Source organism: Bufo gargarizans, chromosome 3, assembly GCF_014858855.1.
Source record: "Bufo gargarizans isolate SCDJY-AF-19 chromosome 3, ASM1485885v1, whole genome shotgun sequence".
Taxonomy (NCBI): Eukaryota; Metazoa; Chordata; class Amphibia; order Anura; family Bufonidae; genus Bufo; species Bufo gargarizans.
In genome coordinates, this window is record NC_058082.1 from 247,594,985 (window position 1) to 247,611,575 (window position 16,591).

General features: G+C 41.2%; 1 protein-coding gene across 2 annotated transcripts in view; it reads right to left on the reverse strand.

Annotated features, from left to right (window-relative positions):
• OFD1 (OFD1 centriole and centriolar satellite protein) overlaps positions 1-16,591 on the reverse strand; it is a 46,987-nt gene that overhangs the window by 14,323 nt on the left and 16,073 nt on the right. Inside the window, exons 13-17 of one of the 2 annotated variants that reach the window (XM_044285126.1) lie at positions 14,947-15,136; positions 6,060-6,181; positions 4,425-4,536; positions 1,984-2,412; positions 145-280 (exon numbers count right to left, since the gene is read on the reverse strand). In XM_044285126.1, coding sequence (XP_044141061.1) covers positions 145-280; positions 1,984-2,412; positions 4,425-4,536; positions 6,060-6,181; positions 14,947-15,136 — 989 coding nt within the window. Of the gene's footprint in view, positions 1-144; positions 281-1,983; positions 2,566-4,424; positions 4,537-6,059; positions 6,182-14,946; positions 15,137-16,591 lie in introns of both variants that reach the window. The other variant, XM_044285124.1, reaches the window with a different exon arrangement.

Sequence of the window (16,591 nt, forward strand, 5' to 3'; positions counted from 1 at the left end):
ATAACTGACCTGCAGGCAACTAATAGGTTACTAACAGTAGAGAAATAAAAAGGACGCATTATGTACCTATACACGTTCTCAGACTAGGTGAAAAGATTAAAAGTATGTTGCAACATTACATTATTAGTATATGTAATTCTATACCTAGACAACTGTTCAATTTTGTCTTCTACTGCCGTATCTAGAACATCACGGTTTTGTGTAGGACGTTGTGCAGCTTTTGGAATAGGGGAAAATCTGTCATTAAGGCTATGGTTAGATGACGAAATATAGGTGCCATCTGAAATGAGAGAAATATTAATTGAAATATATAATTTATGTAATAAACAAAAAAATAGTACCAATTCACATAGGTATACTATGACTTAAAATGTACCTGTCCTTTCAGGGGAATTTTCATACTAAGCAGTCAAGTGGGGAATAGTACTATATCTGGACATTATATGACTTTTATCCTGTACTTTCACCAGTTCACTCTTCCTACTCTAGTTGTTATTTTCCCTAAGCTAGTAGGTGGAAACTAGCTGCTATGATGTCTCCCATACACAGTACACACAAAGAATAGGAAATCCTGCTCTTCTACTTCTCTCTAGCGCACCCTCAGAAACAACAGCATGGAGGACATTACACAGCAGTACTGAGAAGTGCATACAGCACCGGGCTAGCTGCTCCCTTCTCTCCCTCCCCATAGAATTCAATGGGCAGCTGATCTCTCTGTGAGTCGATAATCTGTCTTCATTTCTGCCTCTCTGATGATGAGAGGAAGGGGAGAGAAGTGGCTGATAAGTGAAGAAAGAAGCATTTTTCTGTAATAAGATATATTACAAAGTTCTGTCTCTTTTCTTGTACTTCAAATTTTGGCTCTTGAACTAATTACTATTGTAAAGACAAAATATTGTAAAGTAGGGCAGTAACTCCATAGAAAGTTTACATGCTCCAAAGCCCACTTCCAATAATTATACAAACTATTGCAAAAATAAAGACTTAAATACTATGGACACCACGGGAACCTTTTTAATCCTTGAATTCTACTTGTTTTGGGCTAAAGATCATATTTTCAATAGGTCTTAAAACATTTCTAAAATGTTGCCTAGAGTCTACAGACTGTTGCTTTTCAGCTTCACAGTGAGTCTGAGCTGTTATAACAGCTAAATCTCAGGCCCTTATCTGTACTTTCTTAACAGCTCATAAACACTCACTATTTCTAAATTCGTATCAGTTTGATAATTTTACTTAAATCAGTGTTTATGAGGTGTCAGAAGTGAAGAGATAAGGGATACAGATCACGCCATCAGGGCTGCTGTCTGACAGATTCACTGAGAAAGGGGAAGCAAAGTCTGCAGATACACCGAATGTGAAAGCTGTAGAAAAACAAGTAAACATTTTAATAAAGACTAATTGAAAAAAACATTTTTAGGCCAAAACGAGTAGACTGCAGTAGAATAATAAAAATTGCCCGCAAATGTGTCCATTGCTTTTAAGAAAAATAAAACACATATAAAAAACTGAAATAAAAAAATAAAACAAGTAGTCAATACAATAAACTACAATTATGTGAGACACTAGACAAAGCTTTCTTATTTTCTGATCTACTCTGCACTACAAAAGAAGATATTTCGGCAGATATGAAGTACAAGCCACATGATTCACTTGACGCTATGTTATGTGTACAATGTCCCTAGAAGTTCATTTCATGCGCTTCCATAAAGGGTACTGTAAGGCCAAGCCAGAGATCCACCAAGCAGGAGAACATCTGAGACACCACCACTGTTATTTGAAGAGCTGCGTTAAGAACAAACACATTGCCAACTGAATGTTCGTCCCAGTCAAGTGTGTTCTCCTTGAGTAAGCCATAATACCAACACCATCATACAGTGAAAAGATTGTAAACCAAGGAATTACTATATTGGCAATCTGGTGCAAGCTTTGCTAAGGATTTCTACAAGCAGCATCACATGTAAGAATCAACAATAATAATATTACCTTCCAAAGAAATTCTCTCTTCTTGACTCTTTTCCGTTTTTGACACAGGAGTTGAAGACAGTCTACGAGAGCAGGATTTTTTGCTCCGTGCTGGGGTCATACCTACTTCAGTTGACAGGAGGCCTTCATATTTATCTGTTTTCAGTCTGTTTAAGAGAACATGCTGTTGTGGAGTGAGGTTATCCTCTAAAAAAGTGACTTTGTGATGTGGCACAGCTGGCATAGCACTTAGGTAACCTCTGCTTGGTAAGGAGGCAGCCTGTGGGATGACTCTATGCTGATAGTTTCGATAAGCCTCTTCTAAATACTCTGCTTCTTTTTCAAGTTCTTTAATACGTGCTTTGGTGCTAGCTACAAACTCCAGATCTGAATCGGGGGAGCTGCTTCGGGTACCATCGTTGTAGCGATGCCTTCGAAATGAGGTGCCACCTGTTTCAACAAGAGTGTCCAGTAATCGTTGGCTTTTCACAACAGGTTTCTCATCATAATGATCAGGATTGACCATCCTGCTGGCAGGGAAGCCTAGCGTAAAACGATCAAGCAGAGGTGCCTTGGGGTGGCAATATACTTCATTTTCAAGGGCTGACCAAGCAAGAGCATCACACAGAGGAAAGCAAAATAGAAAAAATAATAAAGCGTGAGATATCTGGTATTTTAAGAGGATGATCTTGTATAGCAGCATCTCAAGCAATTATAGCAAAAAAATACAAAAGGCAGAACAGGAGAAATAAGAAGCATGTTGTATTAAAAAGCAGTTTTCAAGCAATTCGGCAGACTGTTCCAGCAGAGGAGCAGCCTGCCGGAGATCTCTGGATCCACTATAGCTGGATAGTGCTGCATGCCTGACAGACCCCATAGACTACAATGGGATCCAGCAGGAATCTGCCCAGGAAATCAGGACAGTAAGAGGTCTTGAGCTGAAGTAGACAAGCAGTCAAACTTATAACTATCTGAAAACCAACTAGAAGAATAGTCCCACGATTAAATATTAATTTACTCAAATCAGACAAAACATAATTTTTCAGTTGGAATAATGTTTTCAAAAATGCTCCTGTGACTAGACATTGCTTGTATGAATTTGCTATAGCGCCCCCTGTGTTTTTTTTTTTTTTTAACTCTCAGAACCTGTGTCCAGTGCCCAGTGGTCAAATTGTGCATCATACACTTACAGGTGCAGACTGGGAACTTAAAGTAGGCCTGGAAAAACACTGCAAACTTGTAGGCGGTCCAAATTGACAGAAGGCGAGGAAATACAAGTAGACGGGGTCAGCAATACCATCGTGCAGCACAAAATATTGCCTCAGCAGAACCAAATACCACTGTGCAGCACAAAGTACTGCCCCAGAAGCTACCCTTTTGAGGTGGACAGCAAAAGATGCCACGTTGTGTCCTCCCCCCTCCTCCAATTGACTCCAATTAAGTCCCTTAGAAGTATGGTTCCCAAGTGCCCAAGGAAAGAAGAAAATATATAATGTCCAAGTTGCTGTCTCTGATACAGGACACAGCAGGCCTCTTCCAGTCTGTACCCCTGCGCCATTTGTACACTGCCCCATATAGTGCTCTGTGGTGTATGAGGGTGAACAGCAGAGTCATGGGCTGCCATTCCCCACTATAGTATTCAACTGTATCACTATCCTGAGGACAGCAATACAACTAAATTTGAGAGGTCATCTGTGGCCGCCAGCCATTAACGCTGAGCACTTCAGAGTATTATGTACCCAGCCAGTGGCGGAGGGCTTCGGAAGCCCCCTGAGCATCAACCTACCAGGAAATTTCCCTGTAGGGTCTATGGCCAGTCTGCTCCTATGTACTTAGTGACCATACAATTCACATGACCGGCAGTTTGTGTCTTCCTGAGACTTCTGTACTACTCATTTCTTAACCCCTTTAAGTGAAATCTTTTTCAGTGTATTTAATAAAGATTTATTTTATTTTTGATATATTTTGGCTCATAGCACCTGCATGTATGTTATTATATACAGAGTGCAGTCTTCTCACATCGACTTGTGAGTATTACATTTGTGTATTTTAGGCGGAAGTGAGTCCTTCTTCTCGCCAGGCCAGCCAGTAAGAAGAGGTGCACAAGAAGTGGCTTCTTGTCTTCAGCTTTGAACATGCAACAGTATGTTCACACAGCGGTACTGCCATGTGTATTCAGCACCATCATTTGTGTGAAATCTACGTGCCGTAGTTTCCCCATTCATATAGCTGTGGATTTTTTTTCGGCACAGATTTAAACCCATGTCAAGAGCTGACATCCCATTCTTTGATGTGGTTTCTTGAGGGACATTTTTTTTTTTGTAAAAGTCGAGGGAACCTTTCTGCTTTGCCACATAAATGGAATTTTTTCCAGTCTCTAAAGTGAAATACATACAACAAGATATATAATAAGATATAAAAAAATAAATAAAAAAAGATAAAAAAGACAAAACAAATCAAACCTTGTTGGGTTTGTCTCAGCTGAAACTCCAGTTGCTCAACTTGGGCACTTAATCTTTTTGAAGATTCTTCACGACTTAACAGCTGCATTTTCATTTCCATACCACGTTCAATCTAGAAACCCAACGGTACATCCCATCAGATGCAGCGGCCAGGCTCCCACTCATATGACCAGATCTACACAATTAGCTTTCATCTCTAACTACAATAGATTGGCCCCAGTGCTAAATCTGTACCAGGGCCCACCCCACCTGCCAGGTGGTATTTATAATAACTGGGGTCTTATGTGCAGGATGAGATTCCCTCAGATAAATCTGCACCCCCTGATTTAGCAGACATGGTGGTTTAACAGTTGTAATTTTATTTGTTCGACTAACCAAAATAATCTGCAACATTTCAACATTTTTACAAGACACACAGGGCTTAATTTTTTTTAAAGTTACTTTTATAATTTTGTATTCTTTAAATATGCAAACCGACTCCAAAAGAAATTACCGTAAATGGGTTCCCTACTTTGTGTCAGTTGCTTATATATAATATTTATATGACGGGGTAACAGAGTTTTCCATCATAAAAATTTAATTCTATTCACTGCCTGAATAGGACAGTAAAAAAAACAGAAGGTATTTATTTTATTTTATTTTTACCGTCCTATTCAGGCAGTGAATATATAATATTTATAGTTTTGTGTGAACGGGGTCAGATAGTGGTAAAAGCTTTATTTGACATAGGCATTTTAATTTTTTTTTTGTTTTATTCGTATTTTATTATATTTAAAAAATATATATTTTTGCCACATAATGTCCCACAGGTCAATAAAAGGCACACCGTCGCAGGAAAAGCTGATCAGTGTCTGCTAAGACACTGCAGCTCGGGACACCCGGCGATCACGTGATCGCCAGGTCCAATAGAGGATGCGTCATAGCTGCTTGCTCTATATTTACTGCATATAGCTCGTTGAGTGCTATGCACCAAGCACAGGAGAAGGCAGAAGTGGGAATAAACCACTTCTGTCTTCTTCTCAGGGTTCCCAGCTGTCACTGACAGCCAAGGACCCAGCCTGCTCCTGTAAGAGAATCCAGCTGACCATCTCCCGTTAACAACTTCAGGCTAGGGCTCCACCGTGTTGCGGTCATACAAGTCAATTGTGGGATTACCGTGAGAAGACCACTTCTCTATTGGTAAAAAGAGTCTAACCATGATGGAATTTTGGTGTAGGTCACAGAGTTGAATTTCTTTATGCACATGGAAACACTGAAGTCAGAGACACCGATTCGTAGGTGACACCATGTCACTGTGGACCCCTAGCCTGAAGTACAACTGCAGTCTGCTGAAATGCCGTCCACTACTGTAGATTATTTTGGAGTATCTGACACTGAAGCCCCATTCTGAATGCTGCAGCCAATCACTTTCGAGAAGGAGCAGGAAAACTGGAACCTTTAGGACAGGAGTAGCGGGGATTGGTAAGGGGAGCATCACTTATCATTTTAAACTGTTCTCAGCAGTTAAAAATTAAATGGTTAAACAACCCCTTTAAGAAAGTTACAAGAAAACGTATGTACACAGTATCATCTGACTTGTTGTTATTAGCAGCCGCATTGATGTATAAATGAGAATACAAAATTCCAAAAGCTCACCTCTAATTCTAGCTGTTTCTCAAGGATTTCCCTTTGTATTTTGAACTCATTTTGCTCAAACTTTCGGGCAGACTCCAAGTGATGGACTTGTTCTTGAAGAGTAAGTAACTCGGTAGAGGTTTCTGTAAAATTATAAGAAGAAGAATTACAAATGAGCCAATATGTCTGTAAAGCATATGAACCTGAAGGCTGGACGGCAAATATCAGGAAGTGGAAGGGATGCTGGTTAAGAACAAAGTAACATTAACTGGTACACTTACATGTGCCCAGTACTCAGGTGGTACAAGAAAACATTGCGCCATTAGCCAAAGAAAGCAGAGACAAGACCATATTCTTTGCTTTATTCAACATGTGCTAGGGTCGACAAGCAAACCACAATTCACATTTCACAGTTTAAAGGGGTTGTCCAGGTTTATTAAAGGGTTGTCTCCCTTCAGCAAACAGAATTTATTATATAGAGGAAGTCAATACTAGCCACTTTCTAATGTATTGTTATTGTCCATATTGCTTCCTTTGCTGGTTGGATTCGTTTTTCCATAACATTATACACTACTTGTTTCCATGGTTACGACCCCAAAAGCAGCAGCCTATGTGCACTCCTACAGGGTTGGCCATCAAACAGGCCAGCACTTTTCCATATATTATGGAAGCACGACCACCACTGATGGATTTCAGGGTGGTTGTAAAAAGACAGCCTTGTCTCGTTCTCCTGTGAATATATGCAATTCAGTAGCTAGTTGTGGTGGGTCGTAACCATCTCTGTATACACACTTACACAGAGAATGACATTAGTGATGACACCTCCCCTGTGTACAGCTATCAATGACTGACAGCTAAATATGTATACACACACACACACACACACAAAATGCAATTAACCCTTTCAACCCTGGGCCAGTTTTCAACTTAAGGACCAGGCCATTTTTTGCAAATCTGACCAGTGTCACTTTATGTGGTAATAACTTTAAAACGCTTTTACTTATTCAGGCCATTCTGAGAATGTTTTCTCGTCACATATTGTACTTCATGACAGTGGTAAAACTGAGTCAAAATGAGAAAAATTAGCAAATTTTAATTTCTCTACTTTTATAATAGATAGTAATAACTCCAAAAATAGTTATTACTTTACATTCCCAATATGTCTACTTCATGTTTGGATCATTTTGTAAATGCCATTTTTTTTGGGGGGGGACATTAGAAGGCTTAGAAATTTAGAAGCAAATCTTGAAATTCTTCAGAAAGTTTCCAAAACCCACTTTTTAAAAGACCAGTTCAAGTCTGAAGTCACTTTGTCAGGCTTACATAATAGAAACCACCCAAAAATGACCCCATTTTAGAAATATACACCCCTCAACCTATTCAAAACTGATTTTACAAACTTTGTTTACCCTTTAGCTGCCCCACGAGAATTAAATGAAAATGGGAAAGAAATTTAAAAATTTCACTTTTTTTAGCAGATTTTAAATTTTTATCTATTTTTTCTGCAACACATCAAGGGTTAACAGCCAAACAAAACTCTAAATCTATCACCCTGAATCAGGAGTTTACAAAAACACCCCATGTGTGCTCAAAAACTGAGCACACAGCATGCTTCAGAGTGGAAGGAGCACCATATGGCTTTTGGAGAGCGGATTTAGCTGGAATGGTAATTGGGAGCTATGTCGCATGTGAAAACACCCTGTGGTACCCCTACAGTGGAAACCCCCAAAAGGTGACCCCATTCCCAAACTACACCCCTCAAGGAATATTTCAAGGTGTGTAGTGAGTACTTTGACCCATCAGGTGTTTCACAGAAATAGGAAACGCTTGGCTGTGAAAATGAAAATTTTTTCACTTTCGCAAGGGGTAACAGGACAAAATGCACCCCACATTTTGTTCCTAATTTCCCCCGCAAACACCCCATATGTGCTCCAAAAATTGATGTATAGGTACATGGCAGGGTTCAAAAAGAAAGTAGCGCCATAGGACTTTTGGAGGACAGATTTTGCAGGATTAGCTTTTGGTAGCTATGTCGCATATGAAGATACCCTGAGGTACCCCTATAGTGGAAACCCCCAAAAAGTGACCGCATTCTGGAAACTACATCCCTCAAAGAATATTTTTAAGATGCGTAGTGAGAACTTTGACCCATTAGGCGTTTTACAGAATTAGGAAACGCTTGGCTGTAAAAAATGAAAAATTAAAAAAATTTCCACAAAAAGTTGATTTACATCCCGATTTTTCACTTTTACAAGGGGTAACAGGACAAAATGCACCCCACATTTTGTTCCCCATTTCCCCTCGAAAACGCCAACACCCCATATGTGCTCAAAAAATTATGTATGGGCGCATGGCAGGGCTCTAGAGTCAAAAAGCTAAATATTGATTTTGCCATGTCGCATTAAATAAAATCCTGATGTCCCCAGAAATTAAAAACCTCAACAAGTGACCCCATTTCGGAAAGAGCACCCCCGTACAAACATTTTAAGTGGTAGAAAGGGTACTTTTCAGCAAACAGGTGTCTCGCAGAAAACAGAAACACTTGTGAAAGCATTTCAAAGCACACATTTGTTAAAAAAAAATAATTACTAGCAGACCCCAATTTGTTTTTCACAAGGGGTTAAAGGAGAAAATACACCCCAGGGTGTGTTCCCCATTTTTTTTCTACATTCAGGAAACTGAATATATGGATTTTGCCGACAGGCCTGAATTGGCAGACATGTCGCATTAAATAAATTCCTGAGGTCCCCAGAAAAATTCAACAAGTGACCCCATTTCGGAAAGAGCACCCCCGTACGAACATTTTAAGTGGTAGAAAGGGTACTTTTTTAGCAAACAGGTGTCTCACGGAAGACAGAAACACTTGTAAAAAAAATTCAAAGCAGATATTTGTGAAAATGAAAAATTGCTAGCAAACCCCAATTTTTCTTTTTCACAAAAATGTCTTCCCTTTTTGCAAACACCCAATATGTGCTTGTAGCCTGCTGTATGGGCGCACAGACTAACTCAAGAGGCAAAGTGCAAAATGTGTTTTTTGCAGGCCTGAATAAACTGACCTGGATTTTAGGTGCCATGTCGCATTAAATAAATTTCCTAAACTCCCCAGAAATTAAAAATCCCAAGAAGTGACCCCATTTTGGAAAGAGCACCCCTGTATGAACATTTTGAGGGGTGGAAAGGGCACTTTTGACCTAACGTTTGTCTCACAGAAAAAAAATATGTAGTGGTTGTTGGAAAGAGGATATGCAAGCGGGGCGGACTAAATCAGAGATATAAAGTGGTAATATTACAGGGAGCATAAAGGATGAAATTAAATTAATACTCCATGGATGTGTGGTATATTTTAGAACACTCCTTCATGCACAGGCCAGGTTTTTCAGGGCAGGTTTCGCAGTGGTAAATGGTGTCCTTCCTAAAAACACTTTTTGAACACACTTTGCATCTTTTTCAGCTGGGAAATGTCCTGGTACAACACAGCCACTGTGACTTACAGAAGTACTGAGGCCCTCTTGTGCTTGGTTTGGAAGAATTAGGGCCTTGATCACTACTTCTTGAAAGTGAAGAAATTTTCCCGTTTGTCCGCTAGACTTATATAGCACGTACGCATTGTACATTGCCGTCTGTACAATGTGCACGGCCAGCTTTTTGTACCACACTTTTGTTTTTCGTGTGGCACTGTAGGGCTTCAGAACTTGATCTGAAAGACCCACCCCTCCCATGTGCCTGTTGTAGTCCAGAATGCAGTCTGGTTTGGGGACAGTGGTAGTGGTACCACGTATAGGGGTAGGGTAGCTGGTGGTCAGTACAAGGACGTCCCTCTTGTCCTTGTACTTAACCACCAGAATGTTCTTATTGCGGAGAGCTCTACCTTCACCCTTTCTCAGTGGTTGCCCTACCAGGGATCTAGGAAGGACTCTCAGATTTTTGCATACCGTGCAGCAAGCCACAGTACCTCTGGCAGTTAGGGACATGAATAGAGGTACGCTGGTATAATAGTTAACCACATAGAGGTGGTAACCCTTATCCAGCAGTGGGTGCAGTAAGTCCCACACAATCTTGCCAGTAACTCCTAGGATGGGGGGCATTCTGGGGGTTCAATCTCCCTCCCTTCATAAACCCAAAACCTATAGGTGTACCCGGAGTTACTCTCACAGAGTTTATACATTTTTATGCCATACCTTGCTCGCTTGCTGGGCAGGTACTGGCGGAGTCTTACCCTCCCCTTGAAATGTACCAGAGACTCATCTATACAGATTTTTTGTTCTGGGGTGTACACTTCAGGAAACTTGGTGCTGAAGTGGTCAAGGATGGGCCCAATTTTAAAAAGCCGATCAAATGTTGAGTCATTTTGGGGCGGACACTGTGCATTATCATTGTAACTTCAGAATCGACTCGAATCTATTCCGGACCATGGAATTACTGAATATTGGAGATTGGTACAAGACATCCACACTCCAATACTGTCTAATTTCAGTTTTTTAACAAAGATTTTCATTTCTGCTGCTGTAACTGGGGTCCATATGGGGTCACTCTGGGGGGCTGTCTCCACTGCTACCCTGGGGCGCCTTCTAGAGGGTCTCTCATCAGCGGATGATGATGATGATGATGATGAGGGTGTAGAGGATTAGAGGAAAGTGGCATCCTCTTCTCCCTCACTGGCAGTCTCAGTATCGAAGGCAAGCATGGCGTATGCCTCTTCAGCTGAGTACACTCTTTGGGATTGACGGGCCATTTTTATTTTATTGGGGTGTGACGTGTGAAATGTGGAAACCTTTATTTAGTGTGAGGGGTGTGTATGTAGTGTTTTCACACGTGAGGGGACTTGTAATAAATTTGAAATTAAATTTAGAAGAAAAGTTGTAAAAATAAAATAAAAAGTATTTTGTGCACACAAAAAAAGTATTTTCTGCAAAAAATAAATAAAACTTGCAGTGCAAACTGAGCAGACGCGATCAGTAACGGACACTACTGATCGGTGCTCAGTGGTTGCAAAAACCTAAACTGACACTAACTGAAATGTATACATACAGCTGAAACTCGAAAAATTTGAATATTGTGCAAAGTTCATTTATTCCAGTAATGCAACTTAAAAGGACACTAATATATGAGATAGACTCATTACATGCAGAGTGAGATATTTTAAGCCTTTATTTGTTATAATCTGGATGAATATGGCTTACAGCTTATGAAACCCCAAAGTCACAATCTCAGGGCCCCTTTGCTCAGGGGGTATGGATTAGTTAGCTGACTAGAGTGTGACACTTTGAGCCTAGAATATTGAACCTTTTCACAAAATTCTAATTTTAAGCTGCATTAGTGCAATTTATTTAAATTTGCATTACTGAAATAAATGGACTTTTGCACGATATTAAACATTTTTGAGTTTCTGTATAACTAACTAACTGCAGTTCTTTTTTCACACCCCAAAAATGAAAAAAAAAAAAAAATCAAAAATGTGCAGATGCTATTGAGCACACTACTGATTAGTGCGGTGCAGCACATACACAGAGATCGTGTGTGTGCGCAAAAACTGTAGTATAAAAGTTCACTACAGTGCTCTGCAAAATGCATGCACGCAGATGGTGCGTTCGTGCAAAAACCTAAACTGACACGAACAGAAATATATAACTACGGTAAATTTAAAAAAATTTAAATAAAAAAAATGTGCAGATTCTACTGAGCACACTACTGAACAGTGCTCTGCAGCACACACGCACACAGATCGTGCATGCATGCGTGTGTGCAAAAACTGTAGTATAAAAATTCACTACAGTGAACACTGGCTTAAAATGTAACTTTATATAAAAGCCCTAACTAGAAGTTCTTCTTTTGTAACAAAAAAAAAAAATATAGAAAAATTGGCAAAAGAATAAAATCAGCACAGATGTGAAAAAAAAAAAAAAATTTTATCGCAAAGAATAATCCTGGACAACACTTGGTGGTCATAGCTCGCACGCAGAAAAAGCGGCACGGAGCTGAAAAATGGCAAAAAAAAAAAAAACAAAAAAAAAAACACCAAAAGTGGTGCACGGACCAAATGGCGTCCGTAAAAAAATGACGAGGGGGACGGGGGGTGGTTTAGGGATCTGGAACAGCTGCAAATGAAAAAAATATATATATAATCTGTGCAGCTATTCCAGATGTTCTTCTTTCTTCCTCTTTTCAGCAGGAAAGGGGTTAAAAGCGTAGTGGTGTGCACTACAAGTCCCAGCAAGCCACAAGCAGCACAGAACCTCTCTGCATGCAGTCGTCAGCTAGAATGGCTGCATGCAGGGAAGTTCTGCCTCTTCCTGTGCAGCTATAGCGCTGCCATTGGCTGGAGTGTTGTTCCAGCCAATAGCAGTGCTGGCAGGGGACCAAAAACACTGGTGTCCCCTGCCTGACCTAGAAGGGGACAGGTGCTGACTTGACAGATGACACCCCCTGCAGCTCCGTATTGCAGCTGGAGCGGCGATGCTCATGTGTATGGAATCCAGCCAATAGCAGCGATCGGGGCTGCAGGGGGGAGCGGAAATACCTCCCCCAGCCCTTAGCTAACATGGCTTCCTGCTCGGCAGAGCAGCCATCGCACCCCGGTTCCCGATCAATTATGCCCGGGGGCCAGGTGTTTGTTGCGCCGTACTATTATGGTGCTGGTCGGAAAGGGGTTAATCATTGATAAAACTCCTCCCACGTGTACAACTATTAGTGACTGACAGCTATCTCTGTACACACACTTACACAGAGAATGCCATCAATCACTGGTAACACCTCCCCTGTGTACAACTATCAGTGACTGACAGCTATCTCTATATTCACACTTACACAGAGAATGCTATCAATCACTGATAGCTGTACACAGTGGGAAGTGTTATCAGTGATTGATCGCATTCTCTGTTTAAGTGTGTATACATACATAGCTGTCAGTCACTGATAGCTGTACACAGGGGAGGTGTTACCAGTGATTGATAGCATTCTCTGTGTAAGTGTGTATACATAGATAGCTGTCAGTCACTGATAGCTGTACACAGGGGAGGTGTTACCAGTGATTGATAGCATTCTCTGTGTAAGTGTGTATACATACATAGCTGTCAGTCACTGATAGCTGTACACAGTGGGAGGTGTTACCAGTGATTGATAGTATTCTCTGTGTAAGTGTGTATACATAGATAGTCGTCAGTCACTGATAGCTGTACACAGGGGATGTGTTATCAGTGATTGATAGCATTCTCTGTGTAAGTGTGTATACATAGATAGTCATCAGTCACTGATAGTTGTACATGTGGGAGGAGTTACCAGTGATTGATAGCATTCTCTGTGTAAGTGTGCATACAGAGATAGCGGTCAGTCACTGATAGCTGTACACAGGGGAGGAGTTATCAGTGATTGATGGCATTCTCTGTGTAAGTGTGTATACATAGATAGCTGTCAGTCACTGATAGCTGTACACAGGGGAGGAGTTATCAGTGATTGATAGCATTCTCTGTGTAAGTGTGTATACATACATAGCTGTCAGTCACTGATAGCTGTACACAGTGGGAGGTGTTACCAGTGATTGATAGTATTCTCTGTGTAAGTGTGTATACATACATAGCTGTCAGTCACTGATAGCTGTACACAGTGGGAGGTGTTACCAGTGATTGATAGCATTCTCTGTGTAAGTGTGCATACAGAGATAGCTGTCAGTCACTGATAGTTGTACATGTGGGAGGAGTTACCAGTGATTGATAGCATTCTCTGTGTAAGTGTGTATACATAGCGGTCAGTCACTGATAATTGTACACAGGGGAGGTGTTACCAGTGATTGATAGCATTCTCTGTGTAAGTGTGTGTACAGAGATAGCTGTCAGTCTCTGATAGCTGTACACAGGGGAGGTGTTGTCAGTGATTGATAGCATTCTCTGTGTAAGTGTGTATACATACATAGCTGTCAGTCTCTGATAGCTGTACACAGTGGGAGGTGTCATCAGAGACTGACAGCTATGTATGTATACACACTTACACAGAGAATGCTATCAATCACAGGTAACACCTCCCCTGTGTACAACTATCAGAGACTGACAGCTATGTATGTATACACACTTACACAGAGAATGCTATCACTGACAACACCTCCCCTGTGTACAGCTATCAGAGACTGACAGCTATCTCTGTACACACACTTACACAGAGAATGCTATCAATCACTGGTAACTCCTCCCACGTGTACAACTATCAGTGACTGACAGCTATGTATGTATACACACTTGCACAGAGAATGCTATCAATCACTGATAACACCTCCCCTGTGTACAGCTATCAGTGACTGACAGCTATGTATGTATACACACTTACACAGAGAATGCTATCAATCACTGATAACTCCTCCCCTGTGTACAATTATCAGTGACTGACAGCTATGTATGTATACACACTTACACAGAGAATGCTATCAATCACTGATAACACCTCCCCTATGTACAGCTATCAGTGACTGACAGCTATGTATGTATACACACTTACACAGAGAATGCTATCAATCACTGATAACACCTCCCCTGTGTACAGCTATCAGTGACTGACAGCTATGTATGTATACACACTTACACACAGAATGCTATCAATCACTGACAACACCTCCCCTGTGTACAGCTATCAGTGACTGACCGCTATCTATGTATACACACTTACACAGAGAATGCTATCAATCACTGACAACACCTCCCCTGTGTACAATGACGTAAAAAAAAAGGAAAGATTTAAATGTATAAATTACAAGTTTAACTGAATCATCTCCTATAAAACTATACATCAATCTGCTCAGCTCCCCCTGCTCTATATCATGCTGCCTGCAGATTTCAGTGCATTTTTGGGTGAGAGGTTCTTGTTCATATGCTTTCACACGATTGACAGAAAACATCATTACATTTATGGAGACAACATCACTCACTTTCCCTGAGGATATGGTTTTCTCTCTGGAGCTCCTCCATTTGCTGTTTAAGTAACCCGATTTGAGCCTGAAGTTCAAGCTTTTCCTGCTGTATTAGGGGATAGGCTGCAAATTCCCTAAGCTTCTCCCTCAGGTTTTGGTTCTGCTGCGTAACAAGAGACAACTGTGCTTTTAGGGTGTCCACCTCTACCTAAAATGAACAAACAGAAAATAAAATAGAAAAGGTCAGATATACAACGAATACAAACTTAATTTAGACACAAGCTTCGATTGATTCAAAAGAGGGGAACAGTGAGTGCCGGTCCTTTATCATTATTTGCATATACTGCAGTCATAAATTTCCCAAATAATGAGGCGTAAAGTGAACACCAGCAACAGAAAAAAACAAGGTGACAATTTGACCTGTGCTCCCTGGACTTTATGTGGCTGTCATGGCCCATAAAAGGTAGGAACTAGTGTTAGGGACCACTCATGAAGGCGACCTTGACGTGGTGAGTGGCTTATTACGCTTTGGTCAAAATGTACACCAATGCCTTATTCAACATCAAGCATAAAGGCAGGGCAGAGTGCTGGTTGCAGTGTGCGATTGCATTTTGTGTTTTAACAATTTGACCTGTGTCAGTCCAGTATTTGCTCCAGTTGTGGTTCTATCCTTGCTAAAATTCCAGCAACAAATAGGGGCAATTTGTCTTGCACCGTGCTAATGCCAGGGCCATGCCAGAGCGTATAGTGCATGCGTGGAACGTTCTGCTTCACCCGACGGATGTTGTGAGGAGTTGTACGAAGCAGGGCCCACGCTTGAGCAGTGTTGCTCTATACAATTCCATGGAAACAGTCGAGCAACTGGTCGGACCCCCAATGATTGCCTAACCTGCAGAAATGTGTTACCCAGTGACATGAAGCATGGGGGACATGACACTGCTGCAGCCAGTGGCCATATGACCCTCGCTCAACTGGATGTTGTCGCATGGTGCCGGGAGATCTGCAGTGGTGGAGTGGAGCAAAGGAGACGGAACCAGGTAAATATAATTCCCTCAGCAAGTCGGGCCATCCTGGGGAGAGGTCTGCCCGAAAAACTCCCTTTAATGGGGTTGTTCATCCCCAGGGGCCTATGAGCTATTTTGACTATGCTAAATTGCTGACAGAACTAGGTAGAAGCTGGGGGCAACAGTACAAATATATCTATTTATCCCCAGGACTGTGACTGTGACGAGGGGACATCCTCTGCGTCTGGAGGAAAGAAGGTTTGTACACAAACATAGAAGAGGATTCTTTACGGTAAGAGCAGTGAGACTATGGAACTCTCTGCCTGAGGAGGTGGTGATGGTGAGTACAATAAAGGAATTCAAGAGGGGCCTGGATGTATTTCTGGAGTGTAATAATATTACAGGCTATAGCTACTAGAGAGGGGTCGTTGATCCAGGGAGTTATTCTGATTGCCTGATTAGGGGAACAAAATTCCTTCCCGACTCCAAAGTGGGGAAAATTGGCTTCTACCTCACAGTTTTCTTTTGCCTTTTTTCAGCCTTATAAACTATGTTGTTATCTTAAAGGGGTTGTCCAAGTTATTTTTATTGATGACCTATCCTCAGGATAGGTCTTCAACATCAGATTGGCGGGGGTCCGACAACCGGCACCCCCGCTG